Source organism: Manis pentadactyla, chromosome X (genome assembly GCF_030020395.1).
Source record: "Manis pentadactyla isolate mManPen7 chromosome X, mManPen7.hap1, whole genome shotgun sequence".
Lineage (NCBI taxonomy): Eukaryota > Metazoa > Chordata > Mammalia > Pholidota > Manidae > Manis > Manis pentadactyla.
In genome coordinates, this window is record NC_080038.1 from 33,221,639 (window position 1) to 33,238,909 (window position 17,271).

The 17,271-nt window shown below is 42.9% G+C and overlaps 1 protein-coding gene across 1 annotated transcript in view; it reads left to right on the top strand.

Moving 5' to 3' along the window:
• Positions 1–13,546, top strand: part of TSPAN7 (tetraspanin 7) — a 117,350-nt gene extending 103,804 nt beyond the window's left edge. Inside the window, exons 6-8 of the mRNA XM_036879495.2 lie at positions 4,359–4,442; positions 12,220–12,295; positions 12,563–13,546. Of these exons, the coding sequence (XP_036735390.2) occupies positions 4,359–4,442; positions 12,220–12,288 (153 nt within the window). The 3' untranslated portion in view covers positions 12,289–12,295; positions 12,563–13,546. The remainder of the gene's footprint in view (positions 1–4,358; positions 4,443–12,219; positions 12,296–12,562) is intronic.
• The last annotated feature ends 3,725 nt before the right edge of the window (positions 13,547–17,271 follow it).

Below are 17,271 nucleotides of genomic sequence, written 5' to 3' on the forward strand. Positions count from 1 at the left end.
CTTCTCCAGCCTCTCCAGCAGAAAGTCTTGCAGACACATAGGCCAATCTTGTTGCTTTATCTCTGCCTTCTACTTTGTCCTCAGCAGTCGGAACCACTGCTCTGGTCTCAGTTGTTGCCACAGCTCCAGCCCAATTTCTTCCTGTCTGCTCCTGCCTTTTCAAACCAACCCACATCTGGGTCCTTGTGACCTTCACGGGGCCCTTTAAATTCTTCCTTGGAGAAGTATACAGTATTTCCTTTTGTGCTTAAGTCTGAGGATAGAAGCAGAGCATGGAGTGTTCCACGACCTGGGGAGGGGGCTGCACCTATCCTGGAAGAACCCATGGTTGCCGAGTCCTTTGGGCTTTCCACCAGCTTTCAACCAGGGGGGGGTCTGAACTGAGGAGGGGCCAATGCCTCCAGCACTTGCAGGGCCTCCAGCCCCACCTGTTTGTCAAACCTCCACTCCTCCGCTTCTGGGGCTGATGGCTCCACTACATCCTTCACCTGCCCCATGGCACCTGGCAGCCTGCATCCTGCTGCTTCTCATGCCACCCCTTCTCAGGCCTCTTCCTTTACCTGCCCCACAGCACCTTGCAGCCTGCACTCCTATACTGCTTCTTGGGCTGCTCCTTCTCAGGCTGCTGCTCCTTCTCATGCTGCTTCCTCTTGGGCCACAGCACTTTGCAGGGATGCCATTTCAATCAGCTTTCTCTTGGGGTGGACCCCAGTCCTCCATGCCTTCACAGTACCACATGTCCACAGGGGACACTCGAATGTCTCCCTATCCATAGGTGCAGCCGCTGAAACACTCCTTCCATGAGGGCAGCCTGTTCTTTTTCCTTGGTCACCAGTGAATCCTGCCGGCTATGCCAATTGTCTTGCCAATGGGTTTCATCCCCAGGCAAGTTCACTGTGGATTCAGTGTGACCAAAGAAATGACAGTAGAACATTCTTGGGGTGAAAGGGTTATACCCAACTTTATTTCCACAGTGGAAGGTCAACCACTAAAATCTTGTTCACTCAGAGCAAGTCTGCATGCACCAAGCCGGTCTCTGCCTCTGGGCCTCTCTACCCTCACAGCCATCCTCTGGGCCTCTCGGCCTGCACAGTCATCCTCTGGGCCTCTGTCCTCAGTGCTGCCACCACTCCCGCTTCTGCTCTGCTCTCTGGCAGCTTTGCAGCCATACTACCACTGTCACCAAGAGCACTGGGCAGAGCTCTTTATATAGAATCAAAGCAACATATTGCCCACATGTGTGTAGTGGGCTAGCCAACCAGGGCCAGGTGAGAATCCTGGCCACAGGAACTTTCATTTTATCCACAATAGCACAGAAAGATGACTCTTGGCTCTTAGCTGGTAGATGGAGAAACCTGCCTTGTACAAATAACTGGGAGAGAGCCCGGAGGAAGTGAGAACAGCTAAGCAGGATACTTACTGTCTTGTGTTGGGGAGGAAATTTATTTTGGTTTTGCTCACAGGATGATGAAATGTCTGCAAGTTCACTTGGCTCATAGCATCAACTAAGCTCCTATTCCTTAGGAATTCTTTGACATTTTTATAAGAGGAAGGGCAAGAGGAAGAGAAATAGTTATTCTGGTTGGCAGCTACCAAGGTTCCTCTTCCCAGAACCTGGCTGGGATTTGGTGTCCCCCCCTAGTATTGTAAGTCTGCCACTTCCAGATGTTTTCCATTGGTGACTGTGTTGCTCTAAACATGCTGAGAGGAGGAGCAAATTATTTTTTCTGTTCCTGAGTGTTTCCTGGGACACTTAGCAGGTCTCTGTAGTTTATCTCACACCTGACAACCAGGCCTTCATTTTAGGAAATTAAGAGAGATAGTTGTGGGCAGATTAAGATCAGGGTTTAGTGAGAAATGGCAGTGGAATGCAAACATGGCCTGTGAGTGTAGTGTCAAAGCACTCCCAGTAGCCTGTAGATCTTTGCTGAGACCTAGGCAGAGGGTCCACATGGTGAATAACAGAGATCAATCCAGAGTATTGATCTCAACCTCAGTCTTGTATTGTTTAAACAAGAACAAAGGAGCTAACTCACTTTTATCTTCTCATTTTAAGTAACCCTCTTACTGATGTGATTCGCGAATTTGCTTTCTTATTTGGAGTAAAAAATAATGGGGGAGCTTTTCTTATAGAAAAGTGCTTCTTGGACTTTGATGGGCATGTGAAACATCTGGAGAGGTTGTTGACATTCATTAAAATTCATTAAAAATTCATTAAAAGCGAACAACCTAGATTCTGAATCAGCAGGTCTGGAGTGAGGCCTCGGATTATTCTGCATTTCTGTGGAACTCCCAAGTGTTGCTGCAAGGTTTAGAGAGAATGATTTTGTCACAATTTTACCAATGCCAGGCATTTATTTCATTCTTCTCATTTCTCCTATTGGTTAGAGTGGGCTTGTTAAAAATAATGTGACTCTGAAATCTCCTACAATGGAGTAGAGATCATATTTTAGAAAAGTGCATTCAGATTACCCATAAAATTGAACTTCACGAAAAATAAATCTGTGCCAAAATATCTTGCAGAGTAAGAAAATAACCCAGCTCACTTCTCTCTGGTTTTTATTATTGGGCTTGTGTTTTCACATTTTGAGCTGACCTAACACTAATGCTGATCTGAACTTCCTTTCTCCACCCAACCATTGCTGTGGGGAGAAGATACAGTAATGATGGCCAACGTGGCAAAATGCTGTGTTAGCTGCTACCATTTTGGAAAGTGCTAGAACATCCACCTCTCTTCTGTCTCTAAATTCTTCTTAACCCAAACTGCTCTCTCTTTCACTACCTTCTGAAAAATACTAGGACATAGTTTCACTAATAAAAAGTAAATCAGCAAGCAAGCTTCTACTACAAAGAGACAATCAAATTGAAAACTCTCCATGAGCAATCATGTATTTTCTTTCCCACCCTTGCCCTGGCCTTCAAATTTGCATCAGGTAACCAAGGAGTATAGTTTGTCCATTTCATTGAAAACATGTGTCAAAGCACTGCTGTAGGTTAATGCACCTCTTACTTCACAAACAGACTGTGAATGCATAAAATATCAGTTATTAGAAGATACAGCATTGGCAGGATTTTCACAAACTGTGAGAAACGTTAAATGGTTAAAACTTGAATTAAAAAATGGCAGACTTCTTTGCGTGTGTCCTTCAGAAGTTATGAGAATTTAGCATGCCTTTCTCAATAAACAAGAATCCTTTTTACCCTGCTTATGAAATTAATGTCTTGATTTTTCACAACTCAAATTTTACATTCAAGTTAAAGCCCTTTTTCAGAAAACTGGAAAGAGACCATGTCTTCTGAGGCTGAATAAGTCATTTCAGAAGTCTAGGTTGATTTGGCCCAGTTCCAAATAAATATAAATACACACACACACTCTCTTGTGCTCTCTCTCTCTCTCACCCACATAACTGCCAGGCAGTTAACAGGAAGAGTCAGCTTTTGCCTTTGCATTATGGGTGACGCACAAAATTTGGTGTTTCCTACCTGGACTAGGTTGTTGACAAAATGTAAACCAGAATAACAGCAACCAAAAAACTTGTTTACCAACATTGTTGACCTCCAACCAGATCATTTATTTTAAAGAAACGTGATTACCTTTATCAGTATACAACTAACATTGCAACTGGTCAAATTGGTGTTGGTTTTAATCACCGTATTTGGCTATTTCATAGTATGTTAAAGGGAATTTCACTTTATTTGATGGATTAAGTGAAATTAAATCCATGTATTAGAAAGTAGGTTTTTCCCTATTTAAAAAAAAATCTCCTAAGCAAGAACCCTAAATTGTTGTAGAGTTGACAGGTCTCTAAACACCTCCTTCTGCCAGATGATTTCACTTTATCTAAGGTTTTGTCATTTGCTGTCAAACTGCTGGTACTGTAACCATGTTTATGATGCTGAGTGTTCCTGTTCAAGGATGAGGAATGCCTTTTCATCTGTTCCAGTCTACTACTACATCTCTACTGTGTTGGCTTACATCTTAGAGATTTTGTGCTAAATTTAATCCTATTACTGAAACATTGGTGGATGAAGGTATATATCTGGGATTTGCTTTAAAATCAGTCAGCTAGGGGATGAGAGTTGAGGAAACATAAATGAAGCAAGATTGGCCATATGTTAATTGTGATGTTAGAGGAAGGCACTAATCTACGGGGCCGATCATTGTCTACTCTGTACATTTTTGTATGTTGAAATTTTTCATCTTTTTTTTAAGTTTGAAGAATGCTAGAGAAGTTCCTAGGGCGACTTGGGATTGTAGATGCTGAATGCAGGTTGCCGTGTGTGTGTGTGGGTGTGTGGCAAGTTAGGCCTGGCCCCAGCATGTCTCTGAGACTGACTCTGTGTGTGTCTGTGTCCAGGGTTGCTACGATCTGGTGACCAGTTTCATGGAGACTAACATGGGCATCATCGCTGGTGTGGCCTTCGGGATCGCATTCTCCCAGGTAAGCCACGTCACGTGCAGTCTGGCCTAGCCTTTCCCCTGCCTCCTGCCCCCGTTTCCTTCCCTGGGCTCCAGAGTCTCGGCCTGTCTCCCTGTGCCCGGGGAAAGGCTGATAGATGGGGTTGGAGCTCCTTGCTCATTAGTCCTCAGGTCATCTGTTTATTGATTTTCCTTTTTCAACTTAAATGAAGTTTTGCCATCAAGGGAATATTGGTTACAGTTCAACTAATGACTAGCTCCAGAAGAACAACTTGCTTCTTCTGGAGGTCAACTGGAGGTTAACTGAACAAAGTGCTGGCTTAATTGGAGCATAAAGAATTCCAAACACCAAATGGCTGATGTGGATTTGAGGGAGGCTTTTTTTCTGGTTGACCTGTCCCTTTTTTGTTCTTGGTTCCTATGGATTATGCATGAGATCTCTCTCCCTTTGAAGAAAGCCTAAATTTAGCAAACTTCATTTTGGGATCATTATTTTAATCTCTAGGTTTGTTGTGTCTTAAGAGGAAACTGAACTTTTGTATATTAAATTTCATATCCCTTTGTCTCCACCCAGCCTCTAAAAACTAATGGGAGAAGTAATTATGCAAACTAAGCAAGCCACACAGACACACAGACACACAGACACACACACACACACACACACACACACACACACACACACACGGATGGAAGGAGATTAAGCTAAATCTAAAATGGAGCCCACCTCCATCAGGCAGAGTAGTGTCCCCCAGGCTTCTGATCTCCCAGCCAAGTGATAAATCATTGCTCTAATGTTGCTATGGGTGGAAGGACCAGCATGTATATGTAACCAAATAAAAACTTTTGTGTTTAACTCAGAATTTTCCAGAGCAGCAGATCATTTTTTCCAACAAAGCCCAATATGTTATCTCAGTAATGTCTCCATGGCTCTGATATCCCCTGCCTGAATTCTATATTGTCTCTGTCAGACTATAATTATCTTTTCTTCACCTGCCGTACCTCTTTCCTTCTTGCCTAGCTGTGCAGATGCACTTCTAGTCAAGTCTGTTCTTAAAGCTTTTTGATTGGAAATATGGCATATACAGAAAAGCACATAAACGATAAAAAGTTATCGCAAAATCAACACACCTGTGCAGCCCTCAGTTCAGTCAAGGGTTAGAATTCGCTGGACAGGTTTTGCAAAGAGAAGGGTCAGCCTTAGATAAGTCAAAAAGGTTTCCTTCCCAAGCAGGGACAAAACCCCATGTGACATTTCATCTCACAAGCGCACTGTGGACTCAGCCAACAGGAGTGTGTATTTCTTGTGGCAGTCTCAGAATTCTGTTACACATGCTTCATTTTTTGCAGCTCATGAAGTGAAGTAAACCCTCAACAGGTGAACACACAAACCAGAGTGTGGCCACAAACACAGCCTCCAGAGACATTTCCAAAGAAGTTGCTGCCCTCAGCTTTCTTCCATTTGCTATTGTATTTCAGTGGTGACACTTCAGTGACATATCTCTAATGGCCAGGGGACATTTTCCAGGATCCCAGACCTCATGTCTGAGGCAAACGTGCAGAATGCACTTGATAGCTTGCTTATACAATATACTTCACACATGTATGTGCAGTGTCAGGGGAAAGCCCACCAGCAGGCCAGACTTGTGCTCAGCATTTGAGGACTGTCCCCTTGGAGGGAGGAATATTGCTGAAGTCTCCCCTAATCGCTATCCAGAACCATAAAGGGACATGATGCCAATACTCTATGTGGGCAGAATGGAGCCTCAAAAAGCCTGGAATCTCATGGATGAAACATCTTATCAGCCCAGAATATTCCTACCTCTCTCACTTCTCTGTCACACATCCCTATGAAGGGAGTTATGCTTAGACAATGGCCCAATGAGCATTCGTCTCTGTGTGCTGCCTTGAAAAAACCCCCTGACATGGGGATTTAGTTTGCCCTGGGGCCCTCTGGGCAGTGAGGGAGGGGCTTTGACCCCAAGGAACCCCCAAACAAACTCTCTGCAGAGCTTTTTGTTCTCATCAAGGTACCACATACTCGCTGGGATAAGAAACTAAAACACAAAGCCCAGTGGCATCCCACAGCTAGTGCCATTTACCCACATGACCAGGCAGTGCAGTGGGGCCCACTTGAGACCTGTTGTACTCAGCTTGGGGCTGGGAGGAGGATAGCCATGGCTGGCGCTCACTAGCTGGCTGTGCTGGGATAGGAACCGTAGCTTTTATAATGCTGCCAGCAGCCTCAGCGCTCCTAGAAGCCGAAGTTAAGCTTGCAGATACCAGTAGATCCAGGGACTCCCTGGAACAATGGCAGTCACTTACCAGATGCCTGTTCAAGAAAAACAGCTGTACTCGTCCTCGTCAGTGACCTAGAATCAAAACTTTAGCCACAGTGTTCAAAAATTTTAGGGCCAGTGTCATAGTAAAACGTAGCAAATGTTGGCTGATATTGATGAATCAATCATGTTGGCCTATGTCTTGGCCTTCCAGCGCTAAAGCAAGCTCTACTGAGTAGAGGCCAAAGAGGGTAAGAAAGAATGGGGTGTGCCCTTTCTCTCTCACTCCTCCTCTCTCCCCACTTGGCTCACCCACCCTCCACGTGCTCCTTGCCCTTTATCTTATCTGCTCTTGTGACCTCCATCTATTGGCACAAACTGGCCTTGCACGTCTGCTGTCTCAGAAATTAAAGGTGGTATAAAGTACAGGGAAAACTAAGCTGAGTCTAGCCTTTTAACAGGCTGTGCAAGAACTTCATCCACTCTTAGCTAACTTAGCTAAAACATAAACCCCTTGAGTTCTGTTTTTGGACAGCAGGGTTTAGGAATGTATTTCATACTTCTCTCCTCACACTCCCATTACCTCTGCCCTCTCAAGGAAAAGCCCATTTGTCTGGGCTTGATGGGCCTGGCTGGCTGCCCTATCCATTCATAGCAGGAGGTTGACTGGGTTTTGATAGGGCACCTCCTCCTTGCATCCTGGCAGCTACTCTTTCACTCAGGAGGGCTTGGGAAAGCACCCATGGTGACTGTAAGACAGACAGAGACAGAATCACTCCTGCCGCCAACATGGCCTCAAGACCAAAGGGGAGGGTGCATGCTTGTGTTGCTCCACTTGTAACTGCTTCCCACCTTGGTTGGCTCTCTGCTCGGTGGGTGGGTAGTGGTGGTGGTGGTGGGCGTCTCTCTGGGCCTCTGCATTTAACACTTCTATATTCAGTGTAAATAGAGGGCTTCCCTGGACTTGGAAGCTATTCGGCTGGATTAATAGTCCACATCATGGGATATTATAGTCCTGAGTGGGGACAGTAGACCTATTTTCCAGAAGGTGAAGGTTGAGTGGCTTGCTTGAGGTTGGGCAGCTTCTGTAGGTCCAGCACTATAATTGTGACCTCCTCATCTGCTCTGCTGTATCAAGCATTTAGGCCAAAGATCATCTTTGTTCTTGCCACAAGGAGCACCTAAAGGAAACATTTTGTGCCTTCACAACAAAAGGGCCTGAGTCTATGGAATTGGAAGAAGGTACTCATCCAAAATGCAGATCCTCCTCCTACCCATCCATCCCCCGACCCTTGCCCTTGCCGGGCCTCCCCTGGGCCCACAGGCTGCTGGGGTGATTCATTAAGGGCCAGGAATTCTCCTCTGGGATTTGTTTACCTTTTGTATGAATCTGTTGATGGTGTTGATGGGACATGGCTGAGTAAGGCTAACAGAGCTCTTATTCCCCTAGTATTTTCAAGGCCTGGGACAGTCCCTGCCAGCATTTATATGGTTTTATTTCAAACCAGATTCCTTGACACTTTCCCAAAGACATGGGAAGTTTTGGTTTCCCAGCTAGGTCATTAGCATAAAATCTCCACAGGCATTGTAAGGATCTAAAATTTTGGCCTAGCACTTATCACATTCTTGTTAAGAAAGTTGCCTTTACAGTTGTTTGCTGTCCCCTCTCTGGCCCTCAGGAATCAGGGATCCAGCCACATTGGCCCCTGCAGCCATCGCATGGGAAGACACACTGCCCTGTCGCCTTTTATAGCTCTGTCTTTGCTGATGTGGGCCCCACCCCTCCGCAGCCCTGCTCTCGCATCTCCGGGGGTCCGCCCTGTCCCTGGGGGCTTGCAGAGCCCCAGCAAGGCAATCCACGTTACTAGAGCTTTGTGTTGCCGGGCCTTCTCAGCTCCCTATTTGGGCATGCCTCGAGAGACCTTTTGTACATGGAGGGCCTTTCTCTCTCTCCCTCTCTGGCTTTTCAGGTCTTGAAGCAGCAGGACCTCCCAGAGGTTTTCATGACCCAGAAGAAAGCAGAATAGCGTACTAGTTAGCCAGATAGTGGTCAAAATAAAATTGTTCCTTTAAAGACTTAGATGAACGCTAATTACAAAGTCTTAGTCAACCAAATATAAATAAGCTGATCTAAAACATCGAGGGCTGTGCAGGATCAGGTGTTCACCAGCCTGGTGAAAGCCAACAGGTGGTTCTGGGGTCTGCATCCTGAGGGCTTTTCAGCATGAGAGACGTGATCTCCTTTTCCTGTCTCCCTCCGGGATTTGAAGCAGAAGTTTGTCCAAGTGCCCACCTACTGCAGTCTTAATATGTATCAGCAGTGTGCTTCTGAAGGGCAGCCTGGAATCCCAGAGCATACCTCTCCTCTTTGCAGCAGTTTTTACATGTATTTAACCTGAAAAAAAGATTTCACCTACGTAAGGATGGAATTTTCTGTCTACTGATTAACTGGGTCTAGTGGCAAGTGAATATTTGTACTGATTCAGACTGAGGGAAAGGTCCTGTCTTTAGGCCAAATAGGCTTTCCTCTACGTACCTAGAAATAATCTGGTAATAACTGGTATTCAGGATAGGATGCTTCTCCCACCACTTTCCCCTAACGTGGTACTTACGGAAGTAAGATCAAAGTTTCCTCTCCACTGTGAGGAAAACATTATAGCAAATTCGAAACCAGTAATCCTGTGAATAATTCAGAACACCTACCATATCTCAAATCCTAGTTTTTCTTGCACTGGAATTAATGAAAATCGAAGTGAATGTATGTAAAATACTGTTTTCACATAGCTTGTATGTATCTCAGTTCAGGACATTTTTTTAGGAAAACGAACTTCTTAGTAGATGTTAAAAATATCTTTCTCAGTTGGACAAACTCAAAAAGTTATATTCTTGCCCCCAAAACAAAATACAGCACATGCTGTATTTCCTTGAAAGCAGAAAATTTAAATACAAGAGCTATGTAAGCATTCTAAAGAAGTTTCTGGCTGTGTGGCCCAGGAGTTGCCAAGGGGGCCCAGAGCATTGCGAAGAGAAGTGGAATGGTTACTATTTTAAGTGCTTGAAACACATGTGAGGTTAAGGAGAAAAACCCACAGTAATAAGCTTTACAAAGAAAGGAGGGTCTAGGAATTTGAAATCATAAAAAGAGAGTAAGTCCAAACTTCTCCCTGAAGTGTGCAGTGTAAGGCAGGAGGGAACCCCAGGTGTTGTGAGACACAGGAATTATTCTGGAAAGGACAGGGGTCCAGGCCCAGGAGTGGGGATGAGGGCAGGGAAGACCATGGAACCTTAACTCTGTGTGGGTTACCTGTGTGGTTCGAGGGAGATTCTTTAATGTCCCCTGAACCCATTTTCTTATCTGGAAACTTGGGATGGTAATATTGCACAGGGCTGTGGTAAGGGTGAAATACCTTGATGCACTTGAATGTGCTTTGTACCTGTAATTCTTATTTGGTTTTTTTTTTTTTTTTTTTTTTTGGCTGGGATCTGATTTTTGAGAGTATCAAGTGTGTTCTGGCATATGTTGGTCCTGAGAAATGGCAGTTATAATGAAAAGGGACAGGCTATAAGGCTCAAAATCCTTATAGCCTCACTGTGGGGGTAGGGTAGGGATTTGTCTCTTATTTGGCTCAAAATTCTGGAGTTTACAACCATAGTTTCTCTGGCCATTTGGTGGTATGTGCATGATACTGTGTATTTGGTGGCACAAAATGATGTTGGCCAGAACCTTGGTAGGAGATAGTAAAAGTTCAGTAAGGTGGTGATTTTCCTTACCTGACCTAGGTTATAGTTTGCATATATATCTTGCCAATGGATTCCAGCCCTGGGCAAGTTCACTATGGATTCAGTGTGACCAAAGAAATGACAGTACAATGTTCTTAGGGTGAAAGGGTTACACTCAACTTTATTTCCACAGTGGCAGGTCAATCACTGAAATCTCATCCACTCAGATTGAGTCTGCATGCAGCAAGCCAGTCTCTGCCTCTGGACCTCTCGGTCCACACAGCCATCCTCTGGGCCTCTGTCCTTGGCGCTGCCACCACTCCAGCCTCTGCTCTGCTCTCCTGCAGCCTTGCAGCCATGCACTGTGTCACCCAGAGCACTGGGCAGGGCTCTTTATATAAAGTCAATAATGATGCATTGCCCTCACGTGTATAGTGAGCTAGCCAAACAGGACCAGTTGAGAATCCTCACCACAGACACTGTCATTTTATCCACAATATATCACAGCACAATTTTGATTTTAAGAAGGAAGATAAGAATCAGGGATTTCAGCAAGAAAGATAGCCAGGTGGAGTGGGATCTGCACAGTGGGGAAATAGCCAGGGGAACAGAGTTCAGGTGTTGCCCTGACCAAGAGTGGGACCTGGTGTGGCCACAGGTATTTCACCTATAAGAGTGACTCTATGGACAGGATGAGTGGCTCTCTCATCTGGAGGGCTTGTGAAAACACCAACTGCTGGGCCCCACCCCCAGAGTGCCTGATTCAGCAGCTCAGGGGTGGGGCCTGACAATTTTCAAGAAGGTCTCAGGTGCTGATGGTCCTGGAGCCACACTTGGAGTGACACTGTACCAGTTTCTCTGTAAAGGTCCTTCCCACATCTGAGCCAATAAAGCACAGTCAATAGCTTAAAGAGAAGGGAATCCAAAGAGACTCAACGGCACGGTTGGGCTCCTCTCCAACAATGCTGATCCTCCAGGGTCAGGAATGAGAATTTTGGTTTCCAGTGAGAAGAGATGTGCTTGAGGATGTCTTGATAGCGTCGCAACAGCTTTTAGCAGATCCACCTGTGCCACAGGTTGAGTCACGGCTCAAAGACCACAGCCTGAGGTCTTCTGAGGAGGTGGAAATACTGTGTTATTGGTTGTGCTGGGGCCTCTGACAAACTAGGTGGTACGCCTTGGGCGTAGATGGGCCCATTTAAGCCTAAAATATCTACATGATTTAGAGACAAAGAAATGAAGGCCCTGTTCTCCTCTTACCCTTTGCCCCTCCCCAGTCCTGCCTCTCCCAAGCCATGACTTTGTCTCACTGGCAGGCTCACCTGGTCAAGAATAGTGTCCAGCTGTCTCAAGGAAAGAACTATTATTCTTTTGGATGGGTAGGGCTGGGGTACCATACTATGCTGAGATTATCTTCCCAGTGCACTTTCTTACAGCTTCTAATTAAATTTTGGCCTTTTTAACTCATCACTAATTCTGTGGCACTCATTTTTGTCATTACTCTCATAACATAAGAACAAATTTGAATACTACTTATGTGTCACAGTTGTTTTTAAATGGCCAAAGCAAGCCAGAACTGGAACCTTAAGTTCATTTCTAGAACCTCCAGCTGTCCTGCAGCAGCAGTTAGACTCCCTAAGTCTTACTTAGATCCCACAACTGAAATCAGGTCTCATCTTTTCCTCGGGCCCTCTCCTCATTCACTTACAAAACCCCTCAGTTGTTAAATATTACATCTGGGAAGTCAGCGAGCTTGGCAGCTGCATGATGTGAGATTGTGGTTTCCGTTTTCCTCCCTGGCAGCTGATCGGCATGCTGCTGGCCTGCTGTCTGTCCCGGTTCATCACGGCCAACCAGTATGAGATGGTGTAAAGAGAAGGTGAGTGGCAGTGGGGAGGGTTTTCTTTGGGGTTTTCCCTTGGAAGTATGGGTTCTGCCCTTCACATGGGCAAGGGTACTTACTGCCTGGCCGCTTAACTCCCTGATCTTCGTGGTGCTTGTCCAAGTGCCCAAACCTCGTTTCTGTGTGCAGGGGAGGAGATGAGCTCATTGCTCCTGTGGAAAATGTATAAATGCTCTTTTCAGCTTGTTACCTTATTTTAAGTCCTTATTAATGGTGAGTCACCTGTTTTCAATTCTCTTTTAGTCTTTCAAGAATGGCGGAATAAGAGACCTGTTTTCAAAAAGAACTGCAGCAATCTTTGAAAGACTTCCAAAGAATGTTAGAGCACAGTACATAAGACACCTGGCCCTGCTCCCCCTAACCCCCACCCCGCGTGCAACTGACCCTCCCACACAGTCTCTGCACTGCCTTTCTGCCGCATCATGTGTAACGTTCCATTTTGTGAAGCCCTGTCGTGCCAGAGTATAGCCAGGTTCCCTGCATCTAGTCCTAGTGGACCCCACCTGAGGCCCTGTGTGTGCCAGCTCCTCCATGTGTACTTGGTCCAACAGCAGCTCATTGTAGGTGACTGGTTATCACGCCATCCCTGGCCCCACTGGGCCCTGCATGTAGTGTGGGAGGCTCCTGTTAGCCCTTCATCATGATTGATAAGTGCCGCACCCCTTGATGTAGATAAGCAGATAGCCATCTGTTCTTCTGGCTTAATCTCCTTTGGTCTTGCCTTTACTAAGGCGCTTTCCTACCTTCTTCAGGCTGCCTAGCATATGTAAAGAGATACATAAGTAATGGTCCATGAGGAGAAAAAAGTGTGTGTCGTGCATGAAGGAAGTTGTTGAGTCTTCCTAGGAGGCCTCCTTGCTCATTATTGTGACATGCCTGGGTATGTGTGGATGGTTTAGAGCAACTATGCCTCTCAGTTGAAACCCGAATAATCCTTCTACCAGCTGTATTGTTGCTTCCCGCAAAAGCGAATAATATTACTTCTGTTTTTGCCTCAGTTAATTGCTATTGTGTTATTTTACTTCTGTCTGTATTTTTCCTTTGCATTGACATTACAGACATCAAAGATCTCATCAAATCAACTTAAAAATGAGTGTGAAGGGAGAACAAAAGTCAAACCATTTTTAAAAGATCTTACAAAACCATGCCTCTGTCTAGCATGCCAACAAGAATGCATTGATATTGTGAACATTTGTGATACATGTATTAATAAATAGTCATTACAAATTGCTGTGTTCTGTTTTTGTTCCTTGGTCATTGCCTAACTTGTTAAACATGTATTTCTCTTCCACCTGGTTCCACAGGGGATTGGAGGCAGGCCACTGTACCCTCTGATACACCCTCACGTACATGTTTCCACCCTGCCAAAATAGCATCAGGCAGCATAAAAGCTGTAAAGGGTAAGGCTTTTGTTATGGACATTTCAGAAACCTGAATCGTTTATCATGAACAGGATATATTGTTGGCTGCAAAAGTAGAACCTACATATTATTTCAGGCTAGAGGCAGAAAGATTTCAGCAGAGTCTCTTAAAAGTGTAGATGTCATTTAAAAAAACAAAAAGGAAATCAGTATGTGTCCTTTCCTCCACCGTTCTGATAAGCGTGTGTTCTTCTTTCTTCTCTAGATTGAGTAGCTCAGTGGAGAGAAGAGATGACATCATACCATTCAGTCATCTCAACTCCCTGGTTTGTCCTGAAGCATGGAATCCTTACACTTGTTTTAAAGAGAATTTTAGTAATAGGTGCAGTATATATTATCTGTGATCTATATTTTCCTTCTTAATGAAACATCCTTTTTAAATAAACTAGTGAAAGTATATATTGATCTGTTCCCAAATAAGTGGATCTAAAAAGCTCTCTTTTCCATAGAACAACCTGTAATTAGCATGGAGATGGTGTTCTAACTATGTGCATTTATTAGCCTGACTGCATGGGGTAAACCCTTAAAAGGCTTGCAAAAGGCACTGTCCCACACCTACAAAGAGACCCTCTTCAAAACATCAGCATTTTTTAAAAATGAAAAATATACAAAATGGCTCCTAAAACCAAGGAAATCTGAAGAAGATGGTGGATAGTATTGATGTCAATTTCTTGCCACATTGTACTATAGTTTTGCAAGATAATACCTTTGAGGGAAAGTGGGTGAAGGGTTCTGTATTACTTATTACAACTGCACATGAACTTGTAATTATCACAAAGAAGTTTAATTGAAAAAAAATGTAGAGAATTAAGGAGATCTCTTCTATAGAAATATATGTAGCTCAAAACTCTCCAAAGCCTCATTTTAAAATTTCTACTTTATTATATATATCAAAATGAAGCTTTTCTGTAAAATTCTAAATAAAACCCACCCATGGTTCACCTTTTTTGCAAACTGTGCTCATTAGCATACTAATACTAATATTGGCATACTCTGGTAAGCAAGAAATCGATACATTTTCTAAATTGAATTCAGATCTCACCATTATATAATCCCAATGCGAAACATTTGGACCAAGGTTGATTTGACTTTAAAACTGTAAACTATTCATGTTTCAATCTTGAATGACTTGTGCATAATGTACATTCATCTTTCAAATGAAATGAGAAAGACAACATTGAAATACCTTTTTCTGAGGTACATTTACATATGGTAAATTGCACAAAATGTGTCTTGAATTTTTACATATATATAAACCAGTGTAATGACCACCCAGTAAAAATACAGAATATTTTCAGCCCTTTTTGCTGAAGGTTCCCTTTTGCCCCTTCTCAGTAACCACTACTCCCCTGCCCCACATAAGAGTAACCATTACTCTGAATTCCATTACCATAGATTAGTTTTGTCTGCTCTTGGACTTCATATAAACAGAATCATACAGTATGGACTGCTTCATGTATCTTCTTTCACTCAATATTCTGTCTGCAAGAGTTATGTGGTTCATGTAACCACAGTCTCATCTTTATTGTTGTATAATATTCCACTGTATGAATATAGCACTGTTTATTGATTCTGTTGGACCTTTGGGTTGCTTTCAGGTTTGGGCTGCTATGAATAGAACTGTAATGAACATTATGGTGTATGCTTTTTGGTGGTCATAAATATGCATGAGTCAAACTGCTAGAAAATAAGGTGTATTTAAGTTTAGAAGGTATTACCTAATATTTTCCCAAAGTAGTTATACTAATTCCTACTCCCACCATAATGTAGAAAAATTCTAGTTGTTCTACCAACACTTGCTTCTCTGACTTTTTATTTAGCCTTTCTGTGAGTGTGTAATGGTATCTCATTTTAATATGCCTTCACCTTACGATTAGTGATATCGAACACGCATTTTGTCATTGGCCATTTTGATACCCTCTTTTATGAGGTGTTTGAGTCTTTGGTGTTTTTTAAAATTCAGTTGTCTTCATCGATTTGTAGGAATTGTTTATGTATTCTTAATACAAGTCCTTTCTTGGATGTATTCATTGCAAATATTTTCTCCCAGCCTGTGACTTGCCTTTTCATGTACAGTCATTCTTCTTCTTCCAGATTTATTGAGATACAACTGACATATAGCATTGTGTAGGAAGTTGTGTATCTTATGATTAGAAGTTTGTGCCCTTCAACCAACCTCTTCCTATTTCTCCACTCCACCCACTCCCCAACCCCCCACCAGCCACTGGTAACAACCACTCTACTCTCTTTCTCTGAGTTTGGCTTTTTTTAGATTCCACATATATATGATAATTGTACAGTATTTGTCTTTATTTTCCTGACTTATCTCACTTAGCATAATGCCTTCAAGGTCCATCCATGTTGTCACAAATTGCAGGATTTTCTTTTTTCTCATGGCTGAGTAATATACCCTTGTATATATACCACATCTTCATTAACTATTCATCTGTCGATGTTTCCATATCTTCACTATTGTAAAATATGGTGCAGTAGATATGGGGGTGCACATACCTCTTTGAAATGCTGATTTCATTTCCTTTGGATATATACCCAGAAGTGGGATTGTTGGATCATATGGTAGATTTATTTTTTAAGTTTTTGAGGAACATCCATACTGTTTTCCATGATAGGAATACCAATTTACATTCCCACAAACAATACACAAGAATGTCCTTTTCCCCACATCCTTGCTGGCATTTGGTATCTCTTATTTTTTGATAATAGACATTCTACCAGTGGTACTTACTCATTGTGATTTTGATTTGCATTTCCCTGATGGTGAGTGATGTCAAGCAGCTTTTTGTGTACCTGTTGGCCATTTGCATATCTTTGGAAAAATGTGTAGCAGATCCTCTGCCCATTTTTAATTGGATTTTTTTTTTTTGGTATTGAGTTGTAGGAGTTCCTTATATATTTTGTATATTAACCCCTTATCAGATATGTAGTTTGCAAGTATTTTCACCCACTCCATAAGTTACCTTTTCATTTTGGTGATTGTTTCTGTTGCAGTGCAGAAGTTTGTAGTTTAATGTAATTCCACTGAGCTATTTTTGCTTTTGATTTTTGTGCTTTTGGTATCATATCAAAAAAATCATTGCCAAGACCAATGTCAAGGAGTTTTTCCTGTATGTTTTCTTCTAGAAGTTTTATTGAAAGTAGTGACACAGATAACCTAAAATAACAAAAGTGCTTTCTTTCTAGCAAGAGCAGTGTTTGATTCCATAGTGCCTCTATTATTTGTGGATTGAATTTAGAAAGAGCTTCGCTTTTTGTGCTGTGCTCTTTCGGATATAATTAGTTTACATTTCCTAAATACATAAATATTTGAGGCTAGGAGGAGTAAATAATTGAACTATGTCATTAAAAAATATTGAGACAGTCTAAGGAATTTATTAGGATTAAAGTAATAAAATATACAAAACAAAGATTTTATTTGTATTGTTCTCACACATTTGATTTTCAGTATTCAAAAGCCTCTGAACAAAACTTAGGTTGAAAAGATATTTGAGAGTATAATCATAGACCACCCCA